The sequence below is a fragment of the Mustela nivalis genome, assembly GCF_964662115.1.
Source record: "Mustela nivalis genome assembly, chromosome: 4".
Classification (NCBI taxonomy): Eukaryota; Metazoa; Chordata; class Mammalia; order Carnivora; family Mustelidae; genus Mustela; species Mustela nivalis.
The window spans coordinates 138,830,237-138,858,153 of NC_139023.1; the positions used below are offsets into that span (position 1 = coordinate 138,830,237).

Below are 27,917 nucleotides of genomic sequence, written 5' to 3' on the forward strand. Positions count from 1 at the left end.
TGATTAAGTGTCTGCCTTCTGCTATTACATGATCACAGAGTTCTGGGACGGAGCTTTGTATTTGGGCTCCCTGCTTAAAGGGGTGTCTGCTTCTCCCTTCCTTGCTCCTTCTCCCTGCTTGCGCGCTCTCTCTCTCTCTCTCTCAAATAAAAGCTTTAAAAAAAATCCAGTATTTTTAAAAAAAGAAATTAAAACTGAGAAATTTTAAAAGCATAAACATAGTTGTATCAGCCATTGAAATAATGGTATCATCACAAGTTACATAGTCAAAAAGTTAAATACATTTGGAAGTGAATGAGTTAAAAAACCAGTATCCTCTTGGTATTAATGAAAGTAGATTTGACCTTAAAGATCTGAAAGTCTCAGCAACTCTCAGGGGTCCGCCTGCCACACTTTAAATACTACTGACCCTGATCCTGTCCTTTGAGAAGTTAGAGAATGGTTTTCTTGGCACCGAAAAAGAGGTGGAAATGCATCCTTCTTCATGTAACCAGCCTTTGGTATGTTTTGGTTTGAAAGATAGTTTAACCTGTGAGCACTCTAACTTAAATTGAATAAAGATTTGAATTTGAGTATCTTTAATGATTGCTGATCTCCTTTTTTTTGTTATACTTAACTCATGATGAAGTTAGCCTATTTAAACCTTCTTAAAATTGATAACAAAGTTGTTTAATAGCTAATAAGAATCATATATTAAGTACTCACTTAGAGATGTCAGACATATCTTTAAACATTTAATATGCATTATCTCTGTAATCCTTACATAATCCTGTAAAATTGGGGTACCATTTAAAATCCCCTTTTGCAGATGAGGTAAGTGAGATTTAAAGACTTTAAGTAAATTTGCTCAAGATTACATAGCTAGGTAGTAGTAGATTTAGAATTTGTGTAGTCTAACTATTAAACCTAGGCTGTTATGTTAACTGACTGGATTTTACTCAAATTTATGCAGCTGTTTTGTTGTCAAGTTGGCTTTGGCTTTGTGCTGAAATGATCTATTTCTTAATGTTCTTTGTTGATTCTAACATTATTCCTTACATTTACTGCAAATGAAAAACTGTGTTGTTTTGATCACAGGACTATGTGATTTCCAGTGCCTTAGGCTCAGCAAGGAGCCCACTTCTCTCTCTGCCTCTGCCTGCCTCTCTACATGCTTGTGTGTATGCTCGCTCTCGCGCTCTCTCTCTCTCTCTCTCTGACAAATAAATAAATAAATAAATAAAATCTATAAATAAAATCTTTTAAAAAATAGACTCTACATCATAATTTTTTTTTCCCCCCAATGAAATCAGGTTTCATATGTAAAACATTTAGCAAGGACTGGCACAAGGTAAGATTCAGTAACAGATAATATTTATTTTACAGTTGTGTTGAGAATTGATAAGGAAATGAGATTACAAAGTTGGATAGTGACTTCGGGTTATAGTCTAGAATTTGATTTCATTGTTTTGCTTAAAACCTTATCAATTTAAACTGTCAAAATACTCGTATTCATATGTAACTATAGAGCTACACTTACAGATTCAAATATAGCTTTAAAGAGCACTTTGTAACTAATGGGCAAAAGCAATTAGATTGTGTGCATAAGTTTTGGGTGTGGGGGTGATATGGGGTGCCTTCTTTTTCCTGAAAGGGGCCTAGGAAAAAAATCTCATATGATTTATTTTACTTTGCTGGGTGCAGTCTAAAAGACTTTTTTTCTTTTTTTTTTTTGAAAGGGCCTGGACCCATGGTCCATGGCCCTGACTGGAGGGAAGGTGATGTTTAGGCATCTGAGGAAGAAGGGTAGCTTCTGTCTTAAGAAGTTGCTTTTATATCAAAGAGATCGTTGTAATGGTGTCCTGCTACTTCATGTGTGCCTTTTGTTTCTCTTAATTAAGATCCTTAATTATGCCTTGTTGGAAGACAGGTTTGCCTAGTGGAATGAATATAAGCCTTGGTTCAGGCATTCGTTCACAGTTTTAAACATGTTTGCTAAATCTTACTAACTGTAAATCTTGGGCAAGGGACCTTAATCTTAGCTTGTTTCCTATTTTGTAAAATGGGAATAATGATCTCAGGGTTCTCGATTAGGTGAATAAGCTGTACCTAACATAGTGTTAGTTCGTAGTGGGCTCTCTGTAAATGTTTGCTGATTACAGGAATGCAGTGGAAACATCTTTACTAACCTGAATATAAAAGACTTCTTAACTTACAGGATTTCTTCCTAATATTTTTGTTTCTCTATCTGGAGTAGGTGAATTGCTGCAGTAGACAAAACTGTAGAGCCATATTTTTATGGCTTTCAATTATTATTATTCTTTTGAGTTAAGTGATCTGATTTTGTCTAGGTGGAAAGAATAACTTCAGAGTGGAGGAATCCTGTAAGAATCTGGAAGTTCTAAGAAATATTCTTCCTAACAAATCTGAAAATCACTAGCTTTGGAGAGCAGTGACCTAGAGAGAGAGTCTTCCTAGTTCTTTGAATGGCTGAGTTTAGTGGTAAAATCCTTAGGCAGTCCTTATTGTAATAAGGAATTTGAGTTGTGACCAACCCACAATGCTTTCTCTTAGTTTTAGATTGAGTATACAACATAGCATTGTACTGAGATTGAGGGTGTTTGGAAGTTTGAGAGTGTTTTACAACCACTGCCTTGTTAGGTTTGTCCAGAAATTCTATTCTATAACCTGAAAAATTTTAAAAATTTCTTGTTTGAAAATTATAGATAGTTATGTAAGGGATCTAGTTTACTAATTTAATCATTATGACAGTATTGCTTTATTTCTACATAAATAGAGAAGATCTTTGTAAGAAAATAATAGTTCTTACCATTTAGAAAATAGTAGCTCTCAGTCTTTACTAAAAAGGAAGGAAAAAAGAATAGTTTTAAATGGATTATAAATGTTTCTTGTTATTTGAGTTAATTTTTTAGATGTTTTAGATTTTTTTATTTTCTTGGTGGTGGTGATGGCTTTTACTTTTTTTTTTTTTTTGCTTTTTCAGTTATTGACAGATAAGGACGTTGGTGGGCAGTGATGGAGTCAGGTTAGAACAAAGTTTATTTTATTTGGTTTCACTGTAATTACACAACTTTTAGAAATCTTTCTTGTTCATATGTCTTACAAAGGTCTACCTTGGGTAGATTTTTTTTCATAATTTTTTAAAAACTAATTTTATAGCCTTTACACTTTTTTTTTTGATTCAGAGTTTATGTCTTTTTTGGTCAGCATTTTATCGCCAGTACTTCTCTCATTTCAGAGTTTAAATATTTTTGTTTTCTAGTTCAAATATGCATTTTGTGTGCAGAATGGTCAGGCAGTGTTTGCCCCCGATATACCTACTCAACCTTCCTGACAAGAATTTAAAGATGAGGATGGAACAATGTTTCTTAGAATCTGTCTGTGAATAATGATTCTCTGACATAATCACTTAAATGAGGTATTTGTTTTTCCTCAGTGAGCAAGAAAAGGAATCCAGGCAGCAGTTACCTGGGTTCTGACATACCTACTAAATCCCCTCAAAAACCCAGGCAAAGGGGCATCAAGCAGTAGCAAATCAAAATAGAATTCCTAAATAAAAAGCAGATAACAAGAAGACATTCTTTTCCTTTGTGGTCCACATTAATTGCTGTGCTAAAACTATGCTAAGATGGTAACTCTATTAAAAAAACAGACTCATTAGTTTTCTGTGGACAATAAATTTTCTATGTTACAGTGGTGAGCTTTTTTTGAAGTTCAAACCCTTATTGTAAAATTATAGTGAGGCAGAATAGAGGCCACACCTAAAAGGAGTTGTTGAATCAGTGTTTGCTCATTGTAGGAGTGCTGAGTTATTTCTGAAATTGAGCAGATTTTTCTTCTCTTTGTCCTGTGGTCATTGGGTCCTTAGGGTTATGACTTCAAGATTGGTTTTCCTTCTAGTACAGTTGCTGTTTTAGCTCTTGCACATTCTTCATTCAAAGTTCCCTCTACCTACTATAGAGGGCTTCACAGTGAATGATGTACTGACTCTTCAATGCCAGGAGTTGTGGGCACTGGCAGAACTGCCACCTTGCCTGTTGAAGTGGAAAAATCAGTATTCTGGGCTTTTATCCTCTCTCTCTGATGTAATCGTATCTGGTATTAGTGTAGAGAAGACCCAACTAATGGGCTCAGAGCAAAGAAGTCCAAAGCCTTTTTCAGCATTTAACAGGCTCACAATGGGAGAGTCAAAGAAGGCAGAGAAATTTTTGCCTTTTCCTCAATTAATATATACATTTTTAATCGAAGTGCTTTTTATATTAAGTGCAATCCATATATGAGTTTTGACAATATGTATACCTATGTAACAACACCTCAGTCAAGATGTAGAATAATTTTTGTCACTCCCCAAATTTCCTCATGTTCCATTCCATTCAATCCAAACTTAGGCAACAACTATTCTGATTACTATTACTGTAGATAGTTTTTTGTATTTTTAAACATATAAATGGAATCTTTAATGTTGCCTTTGTTTTTTTCCCTAGCTTCTTCACTCAATGCACTGTTTTTGATGTCCATTTTAGTTCATGTATCAGAAGTGCATTCTCATTTTTGTGTACCCATCCCATTGTATGAATATATTTCAATTTATTAATACATTCTTCTGTTGATGAATATTTGAGTTGAGTTCAGTTTTGGCTATTCTGAATAAAGCTGTTACAAGCATTCTTGTACCAGCCTATTTGTGGACATTTCTGTTGGGTAGGAGTACGTAGGCGAATGTGTGCTAGCTCCAGAGGGTGTGTGTTTTTATTAGTAACTGCCAAATGGTTTTCTACAGTGGTAGTAACATTTTACAATACCACTAGTGATGTTTGAGAGTTTTAGTTTCCAATTTTAACATTTGGTGGTGGTTGGTCTCTTTTAGTTTAGCAGTTCTTACAGATGGGAAGTTGTATTGCATGTGGTTTTAATTTGCATTTACTTGATGGCTAGTTTTACAGAGTACCTTTTCATATGTTTATCAATCCTTTTATATATATTTTTAGTCAACTATTTGTGTCTCACCCATTTTTTCATTTAATATTTGAAGATACAAGACTAGTTAGTACATGAATGACTTCTGTGATTGTTGACTTTTATCACACAGATTTAAGCATTTATATGTAAATCTGACACCCCTTGTGCTCCCAGTCCTGATGCTAACACCTCTCTACCTAAAAACCCTGTAGGATGCATCTGTTTGTTTAGTGATGGGTGTGTTTTTCAGAAGTAGATTTCAGTCTTGAACTACTACAAATAGAAGTATTGGGTAACAGTGTAAGATGGACACTTATATTTTCATATTTTAAAATCTGTATTCCCCATTTATTTTACAACATATGAGAAGCTTTTGAATATACTCTGGGAAATGGAAAAATTATCCTATGGATTTTGTTTGTATTTGTTCATTGTTGGTTAACAGTTTTAGAAATTACAGGAAGTAATAAATTATATCCATTGTAATAAAGTTATATGTGCAGTTGATTATCCCTTCCTAAATGTGAGGAAAAGTCTATATAGTCTGTGCATGATCATTGGTGTATCACTGCATTTTAAAGATTAGCACTGTAATATATACTTGATATTTGGTGTCAGTTAATATCACTAGAGAAGAAAAAGCAAAAGTAGTTCCTGTTTTCTTCATGGAATTGGAAAGTGAGATACTTGAAATAGCAAACATGTTCACTTCTCTAGCCTTCTACTTTTTATAATATATTAAAAAAGACAACTCAAAATATATCAGTCCTCTTTGATTAAGCTTTATCCCTTTATCAACCTGTTAGTTATGACATTTCTTTTATTACAAGTCTGTGTTCCCAACTTTTTCTGGAATATTCTACCACTATTTTCTTTTTACAAGTAGAAGGAGGAGGTCCTTGTATTCAAGGCCTATGCTTGCCAATTTCAGCAGGTTCTATGGCAGAGAAGAATGGAAGAAGAAGGAATGTGACTTACCATTGCTAGATAGGGTTAGTAAAATGTGGGCAAAGAAATGCGTCAGAGAGAAGGAAGACGTCATTACAAAGATACAGACGTAGGAGAACATATAGTGTATAAGGAGAATACAAGTAGATGTATATTGTTGGGTGATGCACAGTTTAAGACAAACCAGTTTGTATTGAAGATGTTTGGGGACAGGATCAGACTAGGAACTTCTTGTATACCATACTTAGGAGTTCAGATTTTATTTTATAGAATAATAGTTTCAGAAATTTTCGGATTCACTCAGGGGTTACTCATTCTTTCTGTGAACACCGTTCTCTCTCCTTCTCCAGTTGTTCCTCACAAGTTCTTTCTTTACCTGTTTAATATCTTGCCTTCATGTGAACAAAGGCTTCAGCACGTAAAAAGTTTGGAAACTGCCACTGAGGTGATGACATTTCACGTTCTGGCCACAGTATAGAGGGTAGGTTAGAGGCATGATGCACAAAAGATGGGAAGATTATTAAGGATGCTATTCATATAGTTTGGGCAAGAGGCATATAGTATCTGCTTATTAAACAGCCCTAGAGAAGTGGAATCCATTGTAGATCTACTGCAGAGGTATACTTAGGACTTAGTGATGATGTGAGTGGGTGACAAAAGTGTTAGGACAAGGCAAAGGTAGTTTGTAGCAGATAATGGGAACCAGATTGATGTTGAAATCCCTCCCCCCTTTTAACTTTCATAATAGTCTCAACTATAGTATTAAGAGCTTACTTAGCCCCAGAACCATTTGATAAAGTTGCCAACAGGATTCACTATCACCCCTAAACTCTTGAGTATGCTTTTCTTATAAACAAGGACATTCTTCAACATAATCACAATATAACCATTAAAAACAGGATATTAGCATCAATATTTTAGATTTTCTATTCCTTAGACTCCATTTGAGTTTCATTGGTTTTTCAGATAACTATCTCATATAATAGAAAGATTCTGTTCAAAATCATGGACTACATTTAGTTATCCTGTATCTGGAACAATGCTTTGATCTTTACTTTCATTCCTTTAACACTTTTAAAGATTATAGGACAGTCATTTTGAACAAGGACCCTTAATTTGGGTTTGTCTAGTGTTTCCTAATTAATGGATTCAGGTTATGCATTGTTGGCAAGAATTTCAAAAAAGTGAGGCTCTGTTACTCTCATTACTTCTTATTAGGTAAACATATTATCAGTTTGTCCCATTACTGATGTTCACGTCAGCCTTTCTTAATCTTTTTACATTGAGTATACACTTAAAATAATCTTAACTTAGAAATCACATAAAGATGACTACAGCTCCAGCTCACAGTATAACAGCTTGATCAGTAAGTTGTAGATATAATTATTTATTGGTACTTTTCAGTGCTCTTTTGAGTAAACAATGTTCTTTTTTTTCTGTGGATCTGTTTATACTGGCAAGTTCATTAGTCCCCTCTTTTTGTGTGGTTCCTTCTTCCCACAAAGTATTCTCAAAATTATTTTTACTTCTTTACTGTGAATTTACCTCTTCAATGCAAAATTTATATTTACTTCGTGTGCTTGTTTTATGCTCCACAAATATCAATTCAGGGTCAAACACGAGAAAAGTAGACATGTGCTAACACAGTTAGTGTTAGAGGAGATTCTAATTTTTTTGCTTTTACATTACTACTTTATCTGTTTTACTTTATTCAAGTAAGCCTTATCATAAATTTCTATATGAGATCCAAATTAGATATGGTGTAGAGTATATATAGAAATAGTTATTCCTTCATATTTACAGCAAAAAATGACATTTTGGCCAGCCTTTCTTGGGGGGAAAATACAACCCTCTGATAATTAAGCTTAGCTTACTTTCCTTGGGATAAACATTGTTTATCTTTGCATAAATCTTGCAAACTCATTAAGGAAATGTAGTAAATTTCACATAACCAGCTTAAACCAAAATGGGACTTAATTTTTCTTAATGTAGGCTCAGCAGATTTAATTTAAATAAACATAAACTGATTTTAATATTATTTACAACATGAAATTCTTTTTGACTATTGAATAGTAAAGCTACTAAAACCATAAACCAAAGCAATATGAATAAAAATATTGCCTAGACACTCTTTTATACAAGACTTAGAGAAAACATTTCCTTACTCGGTGATATGATCATGCTCAAATGTAGGCCCTAGAAAAGTATTTCCTTCACAAGGCTCATCTATGCATAAAAGTGTGATTTTTGAATCTAAAAAGTTATTTTGACTTCTTTAGTGTGAATTTACCTCTTTAATGTAATAATTATATTTTCTTCTTGTGCTTGTTTTATGCTCCACAAATACCAATTCAGGGTCAAATGGGAAATAAACCTACAGATTTCTTTTTCAGCTGAAATGAGACTGTTTCTTAGCTTACTCTTGATGTTCATTGAGTAAGAAAAAGGTTGTTTGAATGCATAATGAAAACTGAAGCATAATGTTCATTGGTTTCTTATGAATAGCAGGATATTCTTTTCTCCACAGAAACCCAGAACACGTCTGGGGCAGATCAGTAAAACTCATCTTGTTTAAGACTGCAGCTCTTCCTTTTTCTCATGGCAAATTCTCATAATCAGAAGATTCAGAAAAAGAGTTCTGCCCAGCGATCATTTGTGCTGAAAGGGAAGAAAATCAGCTCACTTTTGTTCTGTAGCTTCTCCAGGTGGTTTCCAGTGAGACTTGAGACTTGATGATATCCTTTTTTAGCTAAGCCCAAGCAGCAGTGGAAACATTTCACAATCTCCTTTTTGTAATGTGGTGTTTTCCAAAAGTGCATTTTTCCTTTTAAATCCAAGAATCTTGTTCCTTGAAGTCAAAGCTTATCTTCATGTCATACGGAGACTGAGGAGTTAGTGCTACATTGGCTAGTTTCTGCATCTATTCTTCATCTTCAAAGTATTCAATGAAATCTAGCCTTCTGTTGTCTTAAAAGGACCTCTTTTAGCTAAGATACCCTGTTGAGAATTTTTCCTCTGCTGAGCCACTGGATTTCTTTATGTAGTAGAAAATGTTCTTCAGCATTCTGGAGTGAAATAATCTTTGTTTAATGAAGTTAGCCATTTTGTAGTATCTTCCACACTTACTTATTTTGTCTCAAGAGTTTTTGACACTAGTACATAGATACCTTCTGGTTTAATGCAGGTCTGCAGAGAAATGGATATCAAGACAAAGTATGATGGGCAGGTAGCAGAATTGGCTGTTGGAGCATTCCCACCATGCAAAGTCATTTGCTGGGAGAAGCATAGACACATTATGGCCAGGTGCAAACGTTGCAGTGAATTCCAAGATAATGGAGCAGGTTCTGTTGAAGGGATATCTGAGCAGGGCATCATTGTGGCCACTGTACTCTCCTTAACCCATCTGGGCTTTGACACCATCCTTCCATGTGGTTACCTTTCTTACCCTGCTCATGTTTGCTACTCTCACCCAAACGGATGTTCTCATTTTGCTCTGCCTTTGACCGGCTGGGCTTTTCCACTATTAGATCACTCCTCACCCTTCTTATTCAGGCTTTTACACTGTGTTGGTCCACTTTCTTTTCTCCTACCATCCCCCACATACAAGGGGACCCTCCTCACTCTGCTTAAATTGATCCCCTCTGTTGTACTGCTGTCCTTCATCCTACACATAAACCTTACTTGCTTGGCTCCACCAAATGGCTTTAGGACTAAATTGTTGAGGGAAGGGATAGTAGAAGGAAGAGGAAGAGCCACCAGTTTTCTTAAGTAGGCAGTTGGCTAGAATATGGCTCCATTCACTGAGATAGAGAAAATAGTAGGAACATCTAAGAACTAATTTGGGCCGCGTGTGTGTGTGTGTGTGTGTGTGTGTGTGTGTGAGAGAGAGAGAGAGAGAGAGAGAGAGAGAGAGAAAACAGGAGTTTAGATTTTAAGATAATGGATTTGGAGTGATTGTGAGACAATATAGTAAAACTAGTAGGCTTAATAGAGGAGTTTGGCTGGAGATAATAGGATTGGTTGTCAGTAGTTTCTATGTGATAGTTAAAACCCTAGGTTTGAGAGAAGCTGCAGAGCAGGAAGGAGCTAGCAACAGAGAACAACAGTGCCACCTAAGGAGTGATACCAAGAAAAGGATGATACCAAGGGAAACTGAGGGACAAGAGAGTTGTAAAGAAGATGGAGTGCATGCTCAATAATGTAGAAAGCTACAGAAATGGTAAAAGATCCAGTGGGATTTAGCAACCAGTTGTCCCCCTCCCCCTCAAGGTTATTTATTTATTAAGGAGAGAGTGAGAGCCAACCGGAGCAGGAGGTGGTGGGGGTGGAGCATGGCACGGGAGGGCAGAGGCAGAGGAAGAGGGAGAAGCAGACTCCTGGCTGAGCAGGGAAGCCTGATGCGGGACTCCACTCCAGAGCCCTGGGAAAAGACTTGAGCTGAAGGCAGACGCTTAACCAACTGAGCCTCCCGGATTCCCCTAGCAGCCTGTTTAAAATTTAGTTTTAATGGAGTAAACACAGATTGCAGAGGCAGTAGAGTTAAATAGGAATGAAGAATTAAATTTAGCTCAAACAAAAATAATCAGTTAAAGAAACTTAAAAAAAATAGGTATTGTGATGTGAACTGAGAAATAGTGTTCTGTATCATTTATAATAAAGATATATATGATTGAGGTTCCATGTGGATTTAAAATGTTCAAAACTGTAATGAACATTTGCTGCTTACATGAATACTTGCATCATGCTCCCCATACTCATTTTGTGTTGCTTTTGTTAATCCCCATTATTAAGGACCTATTCAGCCAATTTTGTAGTCCTTGGAAGATTTTCACCTCAAGTTACATCTATGGTTTCCCAGTTAACCACACAATTTGGAAGTAGAATTATTCAACAAGCTATGTGCTTTTGAAGTATCAATCTTTTTAGTCACATACTTGTTTTTTCATAGCTTGTGTTAAAGTAACAAGAACTTTGATAAAAGGAGAAAAGTGATAAATATTAAGGCTATATTTATACCCAGTTTTAAAAATACTACACAGAATGTGTTCAGTACAACTTTTAAAAATAGGGATAAAGTTATTGACACTCTGTTTGTGACGTGGCTTGAAGTTCTTTGGTAAAGAAAGTACCTAGTTGGCTTTAAAAAGATTTAATAAATATTTACTCACTAAATAGTGTTTTGAAGAATAAGCTGAGCATTTTTGGCTTTGAGTAGGTGCTGAAGATAGTGGTGGTGAAAAAGGGAAGTCTTTTTCCTTAGGGCGCTTACATTCTAGAGAGAAGGTAATACAGATAACAAATGAATAGATGAGTGCATAGATAGGCATGACTATATTGCAGACACTAGTCTAATGCTTTTATACATTGCTTGAAGAAGAGTAAAACAGGGCAAGGGGGAAAGGGACTATGATGCAAGGGAGTTATTATTTTAAATAAGATGATTAGGGAAAGTGCCACTGCCTGGGGGACATTTGAACTGAGTCCTGAAGAAAGTAATGGGAAGAACTATGTGAATAGTTCTTAGTATGAGGAAAGCATCAGGCAGAGGGAATGGCCAGTGCAAAGGCTCTGAGATAGCAGCATATTTTCTTCATCAAGAAAGAACAGCATTAGAGAGAAACAAAGTGAAAAAGTGAGAATAGAATATAAACTCAGAGTGGTGGGAGTATGAGTAGATTATTATACAGAGACCAATAGGCAGCCATGAAAATTGACTTTCATTATGAGTGAAATGGAAAACCCTTGGGGGATTTTGAGTCACTGAGTTATCACTTAGTCATGATGTGACTTACTTTATTGTTTATTCCAGATACTATTAATCAGTTTGACTATAATAATTTATAAGTTTGTAATATGAACTTGGAGTGTTAGTAAGTGGTGGGGCCACAAGGGGGCTCCTGGTGATTAGGGAGCTTTCTTTATCATTCAGGGAAGATTCTAAACTGCTTGCAGAAGGTGATTCTAAGCTTTGAGTTTTCCTTCCCAGTGATCAGTGCAGTTTGGTTTATGTTCCTGCCATCTACATCTTAAAGCGTAAATGACTTTGTTGCTCATCTCATGTCTGATGGATTGTATCCTGCCATATAATTCCAAAACTGTCTAAAAAATGCACAGTCCTTTGGAGGCTTTAGATGGTTGCTTAAGTTTCCCCTTGTTTTATTAGTGTAACTAGTGTTCCCCAGTTACTTAGATTTCAAGGTCATTTCAAGGTTAGTGTTTGCCATGGAAATAGCTCTAGTTCTCTCTGAGATAGGCTTTCAGAGCTCAATTTTTTTTAACATGTACTTGCTCATACGGATTTCTTTAAACATCCTAAAATAAGTTCAGATGGTGTTGATTAATCCAAGATATTCTGAAAAGCAAGTTTCCTGAGAAACTAGTTAAAAAGTTTCTGAGAAACTAGTTTTTAAAAAGCACAGAAATTAGGTCTGAGGTGTCACTAAATCAACAAGGTATAATGACTAAATGTTACCCAATATTTTCTAGGACTTGGTGAAACCCTGGAGTAATTCTTTTCTATCACAGTAACCTTATTTCTGAATTTTTTTGAAGAGCAAAATTATTATAATACTTCTTCATCCTAGGATGGTGGTGACTGTAGGCATCTTTTCTAGGCATCCGTAGATTCAGAATATGGGCTATCTGAACTTATGATTTATTTGAAAAATTTAGTGGTGAATGTCTATTAGAACTTTCAATTTCTTTGATCCTTTTATCCTTGGTTATATTTCCAAGAGCAGCCAATAGGTAATGCTGTGGCTTCTTTGCTAATATCTCAAAATACTGTGTGAATCTTGCATTGCAAATAGTGTTCTTTCTAGAAGATTTAGATAAAGTAGGTACCATCCACCCTCATTATTTGTAGATTTTGTGTTTACGAATTTGCCTACTCACTACAGTTTGTGACACCAAAAGTCAATATTTGTGATGCTTTCACAGTCATTTGTAGACATGAGCATGCACAGAGTGGCAAAAAATCACTTGGCATGCACTTTCCCATCTGAGGTCAAACAAAGTGACACCCTGCCTTCCTGGTCCAGCTCTCATACTAGAACAAGTGTCCTTTCATGGTCTATTTAGTGAAATATTTGGCTTTTGAAAATGGCTCCCAAGCATAGTGGCAAGGTGCTGTCTAGTGTCATAATATGCCTTATGGAGGGCATAGAGTTGTTAGATAAGCTTTGTTCAGTGCCGTAGGCTGAGTTCAGTGTTAATGAATCCACAATATGTATTAAGTTTATGTCTTTAAATAGAAGCATACACATGAAAAGACTGTATATCGATGAGATGGCCAAAATGTTGTGACCAAGGCTTTCAGGAAGTTAACCCTGTGTTTCCCCTAGGGGCAGTGGTTCAGTATTTGTGATAACTTTATAGAATATAATTACTACAAATAATGAGAATGGACCATATTTAGTTAAGGATGGTGATTTATAGAGACTTCAGGTATCTGAAATATTTTATAATTCCCTCTCTCTAAATCATTGTTTTAGGTTTGTTTAAATACATACATCCAGAGTTATTTATAATGTAAAATCTGATTTTACCATGGGTTCTGGTCGGGTTAAAAGTCATTGATTAACTTGTAAAGAAACATTTCTAAACGTTATCCTCCAGAAAATTAAAATGTGCCTGATCATATTGAGCGTTCAGTCAGTATTTGTTTTATAGTAATTATCTTTGAGCATTGTACAGATTCTGGTTTTGGAAAAGAAGTCATAATCTGCACCTCACCCTTTTTACACACATTTGCACATGCTTTCTCTCTCTCAAATAAATTAATAAAATCTTAAAAAAATGTGCATTTTGGGGGTTAATATTTTATTAACTTCTCCTGTATAACAGTTTCAAGTTTTAGATCAATTTTCTTAAAAATGTGGGGCTTTTTAAACTCTTTTTAAAAAGGTTCCCCCACCTCTTACAAGACAAAACCAGAGAGGGAGACAAACCATAACAGACTCTTAATCTCAGGAAACAAACTGAGGGTTGCTGGAGTGGAGCAGGGTAGGAGGGATGGGGTCGCTGGGTGATGGACATTGAGGAGGGTATTGCTATGGTGAGTGCTGTGAATTGTGTAAGACTGATGGATCACAGACCTGTACCCCTGAAACAAATAATACATTATAGATTAATGAAAAAATAAAAGGTTCCCTCCCTTATAAGAGTGTTTAGTTGATTCTGATTTCCTATTACTTATTGAATAAATGTTTATTATTTTAATTAGGTCATTAGCTTACTTAATAGATCATTGTTAGAAAAAAACTAATTTCCTAAAAATGCTGGGGTTTTTTTGTTTGTTTGTTTAAATTTGGGTTTATGAATGCCAACAGAATATGAAATTTTCTTTTCCATTTTCCATTCCCAAAATGGGTCAGAGAGATCCAATCCAATATATATTCTGCTTGGACAAATTTTTATGTAAGTCTGTCAGATATTTTCAGCCTCTTCAAATATTCTGGGATTCCTAGAACCTGACTTTTAGCTTTGTCATTATATATTTTATATTGGCTGTGCTTTAAATCTGATTCTTCTACTTGGGTTTACCATTTCTGATCAGGTCTATCTGTAAGAATCTGTGTTATTTTGAAAGCTGTTTATATGTTATGGTTGTAAATATGAGTCAGTTGAGTTTATTGGCTTAAATTAAAGACACTTTCTTCTTTGTTCCTCCCAATATAACACTAAAGTTACACAATGATAGTGATTTGACTTTTTGTTATTCCTAATTAGTAATGGAAGTGTTCACTGATGATCAGTGCAAGTACTGTCTTAGAAATGCCAGTCATAAACTTTCTATTTGTTGATAGACTATTTACCAACAGTCTCCTCCCTACTTTGCACATACTCTTTATGATTAGTTTTATGACCTTTGTTCTTTCATCTTTTTCATCTGTAAGTTGCTCTTAATATGTCATTTAACCCGTTTCAGTCTCTTAAAAATATGCTTCTTTGGTTGTCACACATAGGGCAATTTGCTTGGGGTTTGGATTATTCCAGGCGATGAATGACCCTGATTTCATGCTGTTCTATGCATAATCATCCAAATGGAAAATGTTCCTGTTAGTGTTAGGAGAGTTAGACTTTAGATGCAATTACTAAAGCAAGATTTTAATTCTTTGAAGGAAGCCTATGAATAGTAGATTTACCTTGATATACACTGGGATACTATATATATTCATTTGCATAGATAAGTGTTTTTCAGTATGTTATTTTTAACCTGCTTTTCTGTGATGTATATGTAGTTTGTCTTTTACATATATGAGCCAGTAAGATTTTGATGACCTTTATTTTCTACAGTTTATTATTTTATTTTTTATAGAAAACAACAGATGTATTTAATGTGCTTTTTAAAAAAAAACCACTTTCTACCTCATACAGAAATTTTGCTATTGTGCTTCTCTGAATTGTAAAGAAGAACTACTTGATTTTTTTATTTTTAAAAATTTTTAATTAATTAAAAAAAATTAACATGTATTATTTGCCCCAGGGGTACAGGTCTGTGAATCGTCAGGCTTACGCACATCAGAGCACTCACCATATCACGCACCCTCCCCAATGTCCATAGCCCAACCACCCTCTCCATACCCACCTCCCCCCAGCAACCCTGTTTGTTTTGTGAAATTAAGAGTCTTATAGTTTTTCTCCCTCCTGATCCCGTCTTGTTTCATTTTTTCCTTTCCTACCCACCAAAGCCCCCACTTTGCCTCTCAAATTCCTCATATCAGGGAGATCATATGATAATTATCTTTCTCTGATTGACTTACTTCGCTCAGCGTAATACCCTCTAGTTCCATCCACGTCATTGCAAATGGCAAGATTTCATTTCTTTTGATGGCTGTATAGTATGCCAGTGTGTGTGTGTGTGTGTGTACGCGCGCGCGCATACCATATCTTCTTTATTCATTCATCTGTTGATGGACATCTAGGTTCTTTCCATAGTTTGGTTAATGGAACCACTTGACTTTTAAAAGCCACATTTGATATATGTTACGTCATGATTTATTGATTATATTTGATCATCAATATGCACCTCGGAAAATTTCCTTCCTCTCTCTCTAGAGAACTATTTCAAACCCCATTCTTCAGATTTCTAGCAACCTCTTCTCCCAAGATCACTTTAATGATAATGGCAACATTGCTTCCTACTTTAAAAAGAAAAGGAAAATAATTGAAGGAGTGAGTAGGGAATTTCCCAAGACTCCTGCCACTTATAAAAATTTACCTGTTTCCAACTGTTTACACATTGAGAAATATGGTAAAAAGAAAATAAATGTAAAGTACCTACAATACCACTCTTCTTTCCCATCTTGTATCATAAATTAAGTGTCCATTTTTTTTTAACTGAAACTAGTCCTTCCAATTTTTGAACTCATTCTCATCATCCCCATTTAATTACTTACAAACATCACTTCACCATTTCCCCTTTTTCTTGATTACATTATCAACTTTTGTTTTGTATTGGATCATTCTTCTCAGTATACTGATACACTGCAAGTTCTCTAGTCTTAAAGAATAAAACATTTTCTCTTGCCTCTGTTTTCCTTACCAATTATCACTCCCTTTTGTTCTTTTTTTTGCAGCAAACTACTAACTTGTTTGTACACATCATCTCTGTTTTCTCTTCCTAGTTCTTAAATCTACTTTAATCAGATTTCAGCTAATAAAACTCCTGTTACTAGTGACTTCCATGTTACTGAATCCAGTGGTCAGTTCTTTCTCTTCATCCTGCTTGAACTATCAACAACCATTGTCATTTTATACTTTCTCTTCCTGGGTATGCTTTCTTTCAGGTCCTCAAGGATGTCAGTCATTCCCAGTTCTCCTTGTTAGTCATCTTTGTTGGTTACTCTTTCACTCAGAATGTTGAAGTGTCTCACAGTTCAGTCATTGGAACTCTTCTTTCTGTACTGTACTTCTACTTGTAATTAGAATTAAAGAATTTCCCCCCACAGTACAGCTTTTTTTCTTATAAAGTGTAGATGATAGAAAATAAAATGAAATAATGCTATTTTAAAACTATCTTTCAAACTCTCAGACCCCATTTCAAAACTTGGAATGGCCCTTCTGGGGATTCACCTCTAGTTGCAAGGGCTTGAAAAGTAAATAAGGCTGTTTTACCTGAAGATCATTGTGATATATAATACAATGTAGTTATTCTTAGAGCATGATAGAAGATGGGTATTATATTTCTTATATCTCATAAACCTTAAAGATATATTTTTAAAAGATTTTATTTATTTATTTATTTGACAGAGAGGCAGGCAGATAGAGACGGGGAAGCAGGCTCCCTCCCAGTGCAGGGCTCCATCCCAGGATGCTGGGATGATAACCTGAGCTTAAAGCAGAAGCTTTAACCCACTGAGCCACCCAGGCTCCCCAACCTTAAAGATCTTTTTAAAAGGAATTCTATATGAGCTTGGCCAGTGTGTTGGCATTATTTTATGTAGCCTCAAACATGTCCATATAGATGACCGCAAAGGATGAAATTCAAGAATGAACATTATGAAAAGATTCTATATCAAATCAAGTTTTAGAGTCTATAAAACATAAGAGCAAATGTGTTTAATACATAACATTTGAGAAATATAGTTAAAAAGTAAGTTTAAGGCACTTAAAATACTACTACCTAAATACTAAACTAAATGTAGTTTATATTTTGAAATCTGGTCTTCTAGTCTTTATGCAGTTTAATAATGCTATGATCTTATAATTACCTGTATTTTGCCCTTAACATAATACAAACATCCATGTTCTCACAATTTTTTAAAATGTACATCATGTTTAGGAATTATACTATATATAGCCCATCTCATGGATTCCTTTGTCTTGAACATTTGGGTTTTGATTATTTTTACTTACAATATTTTTACTTATTTTTTGCTTTTTTGGATAAAGCTGCAGTGAGCATCCTTTGCATATTTTTTTTTTTTCTGTTTTAGGATTACTTCCTTAGGATAGATTGCCAGAAGTGGAGTTACTGGGTCAGAGGGTATGAACTTATGAACTTTTTTCCTTTAAAAAAAACTAAAATAAATTTTTTTTTGTTTATTTGTTCTCCAGTTGATTTATATTCATTGTGCAAAATGAAAATCATAATGATTATACTTGGTACCAGAAAAACATGTCTTAAGACAGGGTTCTATGATCAGAGAAGTTTGGGAAATTCCTACAGTAAATAAGCCTCTTTATCTTGGTTTCTCTCAGTATTTCCAAAACTTAATTGATAATTGAATAGTTTTTAATGATACACTTCATAAAATTTTCTGGAAGTTTTATGAAAGTTATAGTTTATGAACTGTTCTAAAATTTAAAATCATTTTAATGGTTAGATTATGTTTTATTGGTAAAAGCAACTAAATTATAAAGTTTAATTCTAAAATTATTTTTTTAAAGATTAAAATAAAGCTGTGTACTGTGTGATTTTTGTATATGTCTTTATAAAGTCTCAATTTTAACATTTTAAACTTTCTACTGATTCCTAAAGAACATCTTAATATCTCAATAGCATCAAATACTTTTTACAGTCTTTAATGAAATTTGGAATATAGACATAGAACATTAAAGTGAGAGATAACGTAGACTGTACAAACCTTTCTTCTCCCCCCCCATTTTTCCCTACAGAATGTGAAATCCTTTGCATCTTCTGATAGTCTAGCCAAGGTCCAAGAAGTAGCAAGCTGGCTTTTGGAAATGAATCAGGAACTGCTCTCTGTGGGCAGCAAAAGACGACGAACTGGAGGTTCTCTGAGAGGTAACCCTTCCTCAAGCCAGGCAGATGAGGAACAGATGAATCGTGTGGTTGAGGAGGAACAGCAGCAGCAACAGCTAAGACAACAAGAGGAGGAGCACACTGCAAGGAATGGTGAAGTTGTTGGAGCAGAACCTAGACCTGGAGACCAAAATGATTCCCAGCAAGGACAATTGGAAGAAAACAATAATCGGTTCATTTCGGTAGATGAGGACTCCTCAGGGAACCAAGAAGAGCAAGAAGAAGATGAAGAACATGCTGGTGAACAAGATGAGGAGGAGGAAGAAGAAGAGGAAATGGACCAGGAGAGTGATGATTTTGATCAATCTGATGACAGTAGCAGAGAAGATGAACATACACATAGTAACAGTGTCACAAACTCCACTAGTCTCGTGGACCTGCCTATTCACCAACTCTCCTCCCCGTTCTATACAAAGACAACAAAAGTGAGTATATTTAGTCTGCCGTTGTAAAACATTTACCTATCCATGTTAATTGTAATGAAACTTTCCTCACAGTCTTTATTACCACAAAATTAAGATGTGTAATAATAAAATGAAATAAGTTTTGTTTTATGGAAGGTATTAGAAATAGAAATATTGATAATGGGACAATCTTATTACAGATAGAGGGGAGGTAATTGATTTTATTACTATGAAAAATCATTAATACCGAATTTTATTATAAATTTTGTCCCTGTGATGGGTTAGTAGTTTCTGTGTAGTAGAGAGGTTTGGAGTGAAATATGATTTGTGTAATCAAGTAGCGAAGAATCTTTTCTTATTTACAAAATGCAGGAGGTTGGGGTGGACTTTGTATTCACAGGTATTACTCCAAGGCAAAAGTTACTGTCAAATTTCTGCCACTACTTCCCTTATTTGCAGTTTTCATTTTCCTTCCCATCTTAGAAGGCCTTTCTGTTGTATGTGCCTCTTTATCTCATTCAGCTAGTGGTAGCCCATGGAGTTAGCCATAGATATGTATTTGTTTTTGTTTTTATAGAGAGTGCATGCATGCACAGCTGGGTGTTGGGGGGAGGGGTAGAAGGAAAGGAAGAAAGAGAATCTTAAGCAAGTTCTTTGCCCAGCATAGAGCCCAACACTGGGGCTCAATCTCACAACCCTGAGATCATGAACTGAGCTCAGTCAAGAGTTGATGCTTAGATGACTGAGCTGGATGCTTAACTGACTGAGTTGGGTGCTTAACTGAATGAGCCACCTAGGCGGCCCTTAGCCATAGGCCCGTTTTAAAAGGGGGGTAATTAATCTATCTAAACCAGAGATATCAACTGGTGATTGATCTAGTGCTGAGAAAAAATTCTGTTGGATGTAGTCCTTTGAGGCTATACCAGAGAACAAGGTCTGGAATATACTCTGACTGCTTCCCAGTATTATCTTTGCTACTAGATAGTCCGGGAGGTCCTGAAATGTTGAAGTTGAATGAAGTTGAATGTTGAGATGGGAGGAGGAAGTGATTGGGCAACTGCAGTAAATTTGAATTGCCAGTGCTTTTTCTTTGGGATGGCAGGGGAACTTCTTTCTTCAAAATATTCTTGAATGTTAATCCCTTAAAATTATGGTTATGATAAAAGACAGGGATTGTGGAGAAAAAGAAGCACCATTGTTTCTCTCACTTACCAGTCTTTCTATTGTATTCTTCCTGCCGCTCCTTCCCCATCAAATTATAGTTAAAATGAAATGATGTAGTACCTGGACTTTACTTCAAAATAATCCTGAAGGAGAGAAAAGGAAAGAGGGTATAGATTGGCCATGAGCTGCTGGTTATTGAAGCTGGGTTGCAGAGATGGGGTGGTTCATGGGTATTTTTCTGTGTGGTTTTTAAAGTATGTTTAAAATGTTCCATAATTGAAACATTTTAAGTTGTAAAGAATATGAATCTACACGTACGGTCCCCAGAAAATGATAAGGTTGGAAATAGGAGTTTTCTTTATATACCTTGGTCTCGTTGACTAGATCCTAATTAAGTCAAGAAAGTGCTGACTTCTCTACATTAAATTTTATTTTCTTTGTATTTTGGTGCCATTGAAATTATAGGAAATTCAATAAAACATCATGTACTTTTGCTGGAGTTAGAATTTATTTTAATCAATATTTTAGGCAGTGTTGCTATCTACTGGTCTATTTAAAGAGGAGAAAAAGTAAAAAGAATTATACTCAGAATGAATGAGGTATGTAGCTCAACTTTTATCCTTTTTCCACCCCCCTCAGGCTTCTACGCTTATAGATCTTTATGTTTGCATGCTTTTTGGTTCTTTATCATTTTAAAATTAGATAAAAATCATGACTATTCATGTAGAGTAGACTTACAAGTTAAACAGTTCTTTGGAATGGAACATTTTAATTCAAATTATAGCTTATCTTATAGATATTAAAATAATGTCCATAGTAGTTTGTCCTCTTACTCTTATTTGCTTATTTTTAAATTTACAGCAAATTATCGATTTAGCCCAATAATAATGTACAAACAGATATAATATCATCTCCTTTAATGTAACCTGACCTGGAATAAAAAAATCTCAGATGCTAGGTTTAATATTTAAATTGCTGTATCATTTTTGCTTAAGGTTGTGAAACTTAAAACTCTTTCTAAAACATGTTTATCCCTAGTTTCCCTAGCCTTTTTTGCAAGTTTAGATTTTACTTAGTTGGTTTGATCTAAGTAGAAGTTAGCTTCTGTAGTGGGTCATATTCATTCTGCCATCTCTGTCTCAAGGTGTTGAAGTAGTGCTTTGAATCTCAGCCAGATGGCTCTACCACTAATAGTTACAGCCCAATTTTTTTTTTTGTAAGGCTAAGACCTTTTATAATGCAGTCCACTCAAATTTTATCCCCCAGATCTCTTGATTTCTCTCCGTCAAGGTTACTACATCAAAAGATGGGGTTTGTGTGTCTCTTTTTTCTGAGGGTTCAGGTTCGGGAATGGGGTTTAGCATTTTATTGCATTATCTTCTTTAAGAAAGAAGTTTTATCAAAACTAAGCCTTGTTGAGCAAAGCAAAGCTATCAGTGAGTTCTTCTATATAATTAAAAACAAGAAAGCCAGCTAGATAAAACATATCTTTTTCCAAAAGGAGAAGTCATCAGATTGTTCTGTAGGAAAACTATGAATATACAGTTTTGACAGATGCTTTATCATTTTTTCCTCCCTTTTCAAGATGAATCTGTAAACAGAACTTTTAGATATGTCTTTTATCTAAGACATATCTATCTGGTTACCTCCTTAAAAACAGAGTAACAATTTTAAATCAGTTTTTTCTAGTGTCTCTTGAGTCATGAGTACAAATTTTTGTGTTGTACATACAAGGCCAAAGACATAGACTGAGTACTAGTGACAGGAGGAAGAGATGTATGTATGTGCGTAAGTGTTTATGTACGTATGTATGTATGTATTCTTGTGCAGAAACTTGATATATTGTTTATCTTGAGGTCATTTTCCTGCACAAATACGATGCCCTTCTACAAAGTAGTATTTCAGGTCAAAATTGGCCCATTTTCCCTTTTCTCTCTTCTTGGTGCTCTTCTTTAGGATTATTCCCAGAGTACTTTATTTTTTCACCAACACTTTAAAGATGTCTTTTCTTACTTCATTGCTTATAAAGAAAATGTCAGTCACCCATCTATATAAATCTTCTAAATATAGAAAATAAGGAAGAGCTCTCATTATTTTAAAGACTTTATTTTGGAGCAGCTTTAAATTCTTTATCATTATAAACATAAAACACTTCTACAGACATTACCCTAGGCCACAGTTTAAGTCTTCTTAAACTGTAACTTTTGAGAGTAGTAGAGGATTAAGAATCACTTAAAAATACTCCTTTTGGGTTGACTGGGTGGTTCAGTGGGTTAAAGCCTCTGTCTTTGGCTCAGGTCTGATCCCAGGGTCCTGGGATCAAGCCCCATATCAGGCTCTCTGCTCAGCAGGGAGCCTGTTTCATCCTCTCTCTCTGCCTGCCTCTCAGCCTACTCATGATCTCTGTTTGTCAAATAAATAAATAAAATCTTTAAAAATAAATAAAAATATTCCCTCCTTTTTTCATGTTAATATGGGATTAGCCATAGTTTACCCAAAATAGCTTTCAAGTTTTGTTTTGATTTGTTTTGTTTGCAGTTTCTTAAACGTTCCCTTTGGACAGTTAGACTTATTTATTGGTCATTCCTGAACATGCTGTTTCTCAAATATGATATTAATGAGAAAAAGCATTTTTGGTTCTCTCTTGCATTGATCTTTTCTTTGAAAGCAATTGAAATTATCAAAATTCTTAGGACAATCTTTTTATCCCCCTCTAGTCACCAAAGATTTGTTTATATGGGAGGCTATGCAATAATATGCATTAGCAATTTCAGACCATCTTAATGTTAAAAGTCAAGGGTACTGGCAGTCAAGTCAAGTCAAGCTTATTTATTAAGTCCATACTGTTTGCAAGTCCCTATGATAGATAAGTAAATAGAAGGTACAGAGAGGCCAAATGATTCACCCAAAAATCACACTGTAAGTGACCAGAGATTTTAATGCAGATCTGCCTAATTTCAAACAAAACAAAGCAAAACAAAACAAAAAAATCCCAGCGCTTTCTTTCCAAATTCTACCATAGGGAAGGAAGTCAGTAAACATTACTATGTAAGATTTTCAGGAGGACTGTATGTCTATTTGGGTTCTAGCCCCTGGAGTATAATGGCTTTCTAATATTATGTCACATTTTAAATCATCAGAGCCTATCCTTTGGAAAGGATATGGAGGGCTCAGTTAAGTGCTTTTCCATGTGGTGTCTAACAAAGATTGTTGAAGATATGAAGGCTCAAGGCGAAAATTGTAATAAGAAATGACAGTGAAATTTGAGATCGGAGAACAGATAGCACCTTTTCAAGAGTACATCAAACTTGCTTTTTAACCAGGAGTTGTGTGCTGGCTATTTCTGTAAATTTGACTAGTCTGCCTACAAATTATAAAGTCCACTTGGTTCCTCAGATAGGAATGCCCATCTTTTCATTCTTAATTCCCTCTCTACAGCCTTATATTAAAAAAGATCTTGTTTTCTAAAGAGATGCCTAGCACATACTTAAGAATTTTTTTATGTGGGGCGCCTGGGTGGCTCAATAGGTTAAAGCCTCTGCCTTCTGTGGAGATCATGATCTCAGGGTCCTGGGATCAAGCCCCTCATCAGGCTCTCTGCTCAGCAGGGAGTCTACTCTCCCACCCCCCACCCCTGTCTCTGCCTGCCTCTCTGCCTACTTGTGATCTCTGTCAAATAAATAAATAAAATCTTAAAAAAAAAAAAAAAGTCAAGTGTCTTAAAAAAAAATCCTTTTATGTTTAATGCAGAGAGGCTACTCATTTTCTGCTAAAATGAAAAGCAGATAAAATTACTATTAGGCCAAGTCTTGTAGCCTTCTGAAATTTTCATGAAGAGAACTATGTTTGAGCACCAATTTCTGCTTTTTCTATGCCTCTCTTGTTTCCTTCCATCTTTCTCACATAGCTTCATTCTTTACCTCAAATCAGTCATTTTTTTTTTCCCCATCCTGCTTGTTCGATTTCCCCTGGCAACTAAACAGCTTTTTTTTTTTTTTTAAAGATTTTATTTATTTATTTGACAGAGAGAAATCACAAGTAGATGGAGAGGCAGGCAGAGAGAGAGAGAGGGAAGCAGGCTCCCTGCTGAGCAGAGAGCCTGATGCGGGACTCAATCCCAGGACCCTGAGATCATGACCTGAGCCGAAGGCAGCGGCTTAACCCACTGAGCCACCCAGGCACCCCAGCTTTTTTTTTTTTTTTAATCATTTTTGAGTCAAATTAAAAATGTCTATTAAAATAGACAAAAGTGTGAGGCTTTTTCTTGTTTCTGGGTTCTAAATAATAGCGAAATTAGGCACAAGGGTCACTCGCTGATCAAGGGATCAGAGTAATAGTTGTGTTTCTAGTCCTCTATCCTCCAACCATTCCTTTGAACCAGAGCTCATGGGAAACTTTGTAGGACAATGTGGCTAACATCTGAAATTTAACAGGCTCTAAATTCTACCCTGTTGTAGGTAGAATTTTAGTGAGTGGCGGCTGCTTCAGCAATCCTTCACCTTGTCTTGTTCTTGTTAAGACCAAGACGTTAAATTCAAATTCTGTTATGTGTAAACACATCCAGAGAACAAGTGCTATGTAAGGTAGTTATTTCTGTGGAGCTAAAAAAAATCCATTTTTAAAAAAATTCATCCAATCATTCATACAGCTATACTCATTGTCAAGCACCTGACATTATAACCTGGTACAAACAGAAACCTAAGCAAAGATGCTATTAACATTTTTAAACATTTCTACTCCTAATCTCACAGAATGCACTTCATTCCTCACAGCAGATACAATCTGTGTATTTTTTAATGATCTTTAGAGTTCAGTCATCATATCACCCTCTAGTGGAAATAAATAGAAATAGAGAAATACTTTAAAGAATACACTTGTGGATTGGGAATATACTGAATAAGTCGAGCCCATCTCTAATCAAACTAAAACTAACACTAAAAATATGCTGTAAATTTCCAAGGGGATGTCACAGATCTTCCCAGTTGATAGGTATGTACCATTTCCTTTAAATAGAATTTGCTAAGTTTCTCAGAACTTTGTTCTTTAAAAACATCAGTATATTTAAATGCTTTGTGAATCTTATAATTGGGTGCTAAAGTGAATTTTAGTTTATCAATTTCTAATTAATTCCTGTTAGTATAGTTTTAAAAATATTTGTTGACATTATTTTAAACCATAATAGGTCTAAATGTTAATCATGTTTAAATCTGTATCTGCACTGCCAAGTAACTAAAGATTATTTTAATTATGGATTTTCATTCTATACCAAAAACCAAAATAAAACAAAACAAACCAGTCTTCCTGTAGAATGGAGAATTAAAAAAAATTTTAATAGCGTTCCATTGGTTTTTGCCTTATGCAGATGATAAATTTCTCTGAAGCCTCCATAAATAATTATCCTCAAAATGTTCCTGATGTAAATTGTTTCATATGTGTATAATTACGATGACCTGATCTATGTTAATATTGTGTTTGTTGCTGATGGGGAAGATGGTATGAAGAGGATAAAAGAGTATACTGGATTTTGTTTTCACTTTGGCAGATAATTCCAAAATTATGTCTTAAGCTCTCATCCTTTCCCCAAGCCTCATCTCTCCATTTCCAGCTGTCTCTTGGGCTCAGTGATCCACTGAAAGTTAAAATTACTATTTCTTTCTTCATACCAATTTTTTATATTCCTCCCTGGATTTTCTAGTCTCTGCTAATATCCTGATCGTATAGTCATTTTGTGGGAAAAGGGTTTGACTTTTTCTTATCATCTAAGCCTATTGGTCTGTGGAAGAGTTTAACAGAGTAGAATACTTGATCTTCCTTCTATTTACCCCTAGGTGCTTGCTTATAAGATCCAAATTGGAGAGTAAATGTTTAAAAATGTTAACAGCAGGGGTGCCTGGGTGGCTCAGTGGGATAAAGCCTCTGCCTTTGGCTCAGGTCAAGATCCCAGAACCCTGGGATCTGGCTCTCTGCTTAGCAGGGAGCCTGCTTCTCCCTCTCTCTCTGCCTGCCGCTCTGCCTACTTGTGATCTCTGTCTGTCAAATAAATAAATAAAATCTTAAAAAAAAAAAAAAAGTTAACAGGATCTTTGCTTAGGTTTCTGTTTGTACCAGGCTGTAATACCATGTGCTTGACAATGAATAAAGTAGTATGAATGACTGGATGAATTTTTTAAAAACGAATTTTTTAGCTCCATAGAAATAAGTAAATATCTTGTAGCCAATGTCCCACTAATGAAGTCAAATCCGTACATGGACATTTGAAGTCTTTCATAGTCTTAGGTGTTTTTCTACTTGATTTCATTTCCATGCCTCCACTTGTTTTTTAATGATCCCTACTTCTCTCCAGCTAGCCAGAGCCTTCAAAACCCAGGTCAGATTGCATTTCTATTTTTATAGCTTCTTAAAATTAGAAAAGTCATTAAATCAGTTGTTGGCTTAATGTACAGTTCAATTGGTATTGCCTTGTAACTTTCTGGGTAGATTTTGTCTTGAATTGACATTTATTTCTTTTATTTTTTTTGAACAGTAGAAATTTGATGTATTTGTCTCCAGTGCTGACTTGGATTGAGAGTTACAATTCACAAATTTTAATGTGAACAACTCTCATTTCACCTCGTAAGATAGACCCAGGCTAGACTGTAAGTTATAAATAGGAATACCATTAAGTTTAGATTAAAATTCAAATATTCAATATAAAGAGGAATGTTAATAATACAAGGAGCCATTCTAGAGTAAGACTCTCCTGAGAAGTTAAAATCCCAATTTAAGAACCATGTTGCTAATGATGCAGAAATTAGTCTATTACCATTAACAGTCATCTTTTTGAAGAGAATTTCACGGCAGGAAAATACTTAAAAATAAAATGTTTACTAAAAATGTAGGACTCAAAACTGTGTATACAATATGATCCTGATTATAAGAAATACACATTAACCTGTATATACATGGAAGAAGACCAGAAAGAAACCAAATGTTAAGAATTCTCTCTGAATATGGTTGTTATTTCTATTACATATTATATACTTTTCAGAATTTCCTAAACCTGCTACAACAAGCATATATTACTGTGATTTCTTAAGAAAAAAACTGTATCACCTGGAAACCAATTCTTACTTTATTTAGTCTTTTTGGAAAACTTCCATAATGATGATGCTCCAATGGATGATTGGAAAGGGTCAATGATGATTAGAACGGGCCCCTCAAAAGGAAGGGCATTATATAGTGATCTCTTTATGAAAATGCAACTGAATATAGTGGAAAAGACAATGAACTCTTTAAGAAGAGTTCTTTGGGTAACCAGTTCTTCATATCTCCAAAACTCAGGTGCCACCCTGGCAGTTTTCTAAGGTCAACTTCCCACATTGTTATAAGAGTAACAATTAGTATGATGGCATCTTTTCTTGTTTTTAAGACATTTATTTACTGTGTAGCTTCTTTATAGAGTCACTTAGAGTAGCCTTGAAAGCACTTTTGGCTGTCCATTAAAGATGAAAATCATCTATTTCAAAATCTTTGTGTGAACACTTTCAGTCTTTTAAAACATATTTCCAGAGTGCTTTACCAGGAAGTCACCAATGTTTTCCCTCCCATCCTCTGTTCCCAACCCTTATTTCTTCAAACTAAGTAATGTATATAAACTGCTTAGGTTTCCCATCCTAATTTTAAGTCTCCTGAAA

The 27,917-nt window shown here is 35.1% G+C and overlaps 1 protein-coding gene across 5 annotated transcripts in view; it reads left to right on the forward strand.

The window, feature by feature from the left end:
* Positions 1–27,917, forward strand: part of FBXW7 (F-box and WD repeat domain containing 7) — a 235,460-nt gene that overhangs the window by 117,977 nt on the left and 89,566 nt on the right. For 3 of the 5 annotated variants that reach the window (XM_082727307.1, XM_082727309.1, XM_082727311.1), the window contains one exon: positions 18,529–19,101. In XM_082727307.1, the coding sequence (XP_082583433.1) occupies positions 18,598–19,101 (504 nt within the window). In that variant the 5' untranslated portion in view covers positions 18,529–18,597. Of the gene's footprint in view, positions 1–17,846; positions 17,897–18,528; positions 19,102–27,917 lie in introns of all 5 variants that reach the window. The other 2 variants (XM_082727308.1, XM_082727310.1) reach the window with 1 other exon arrangement.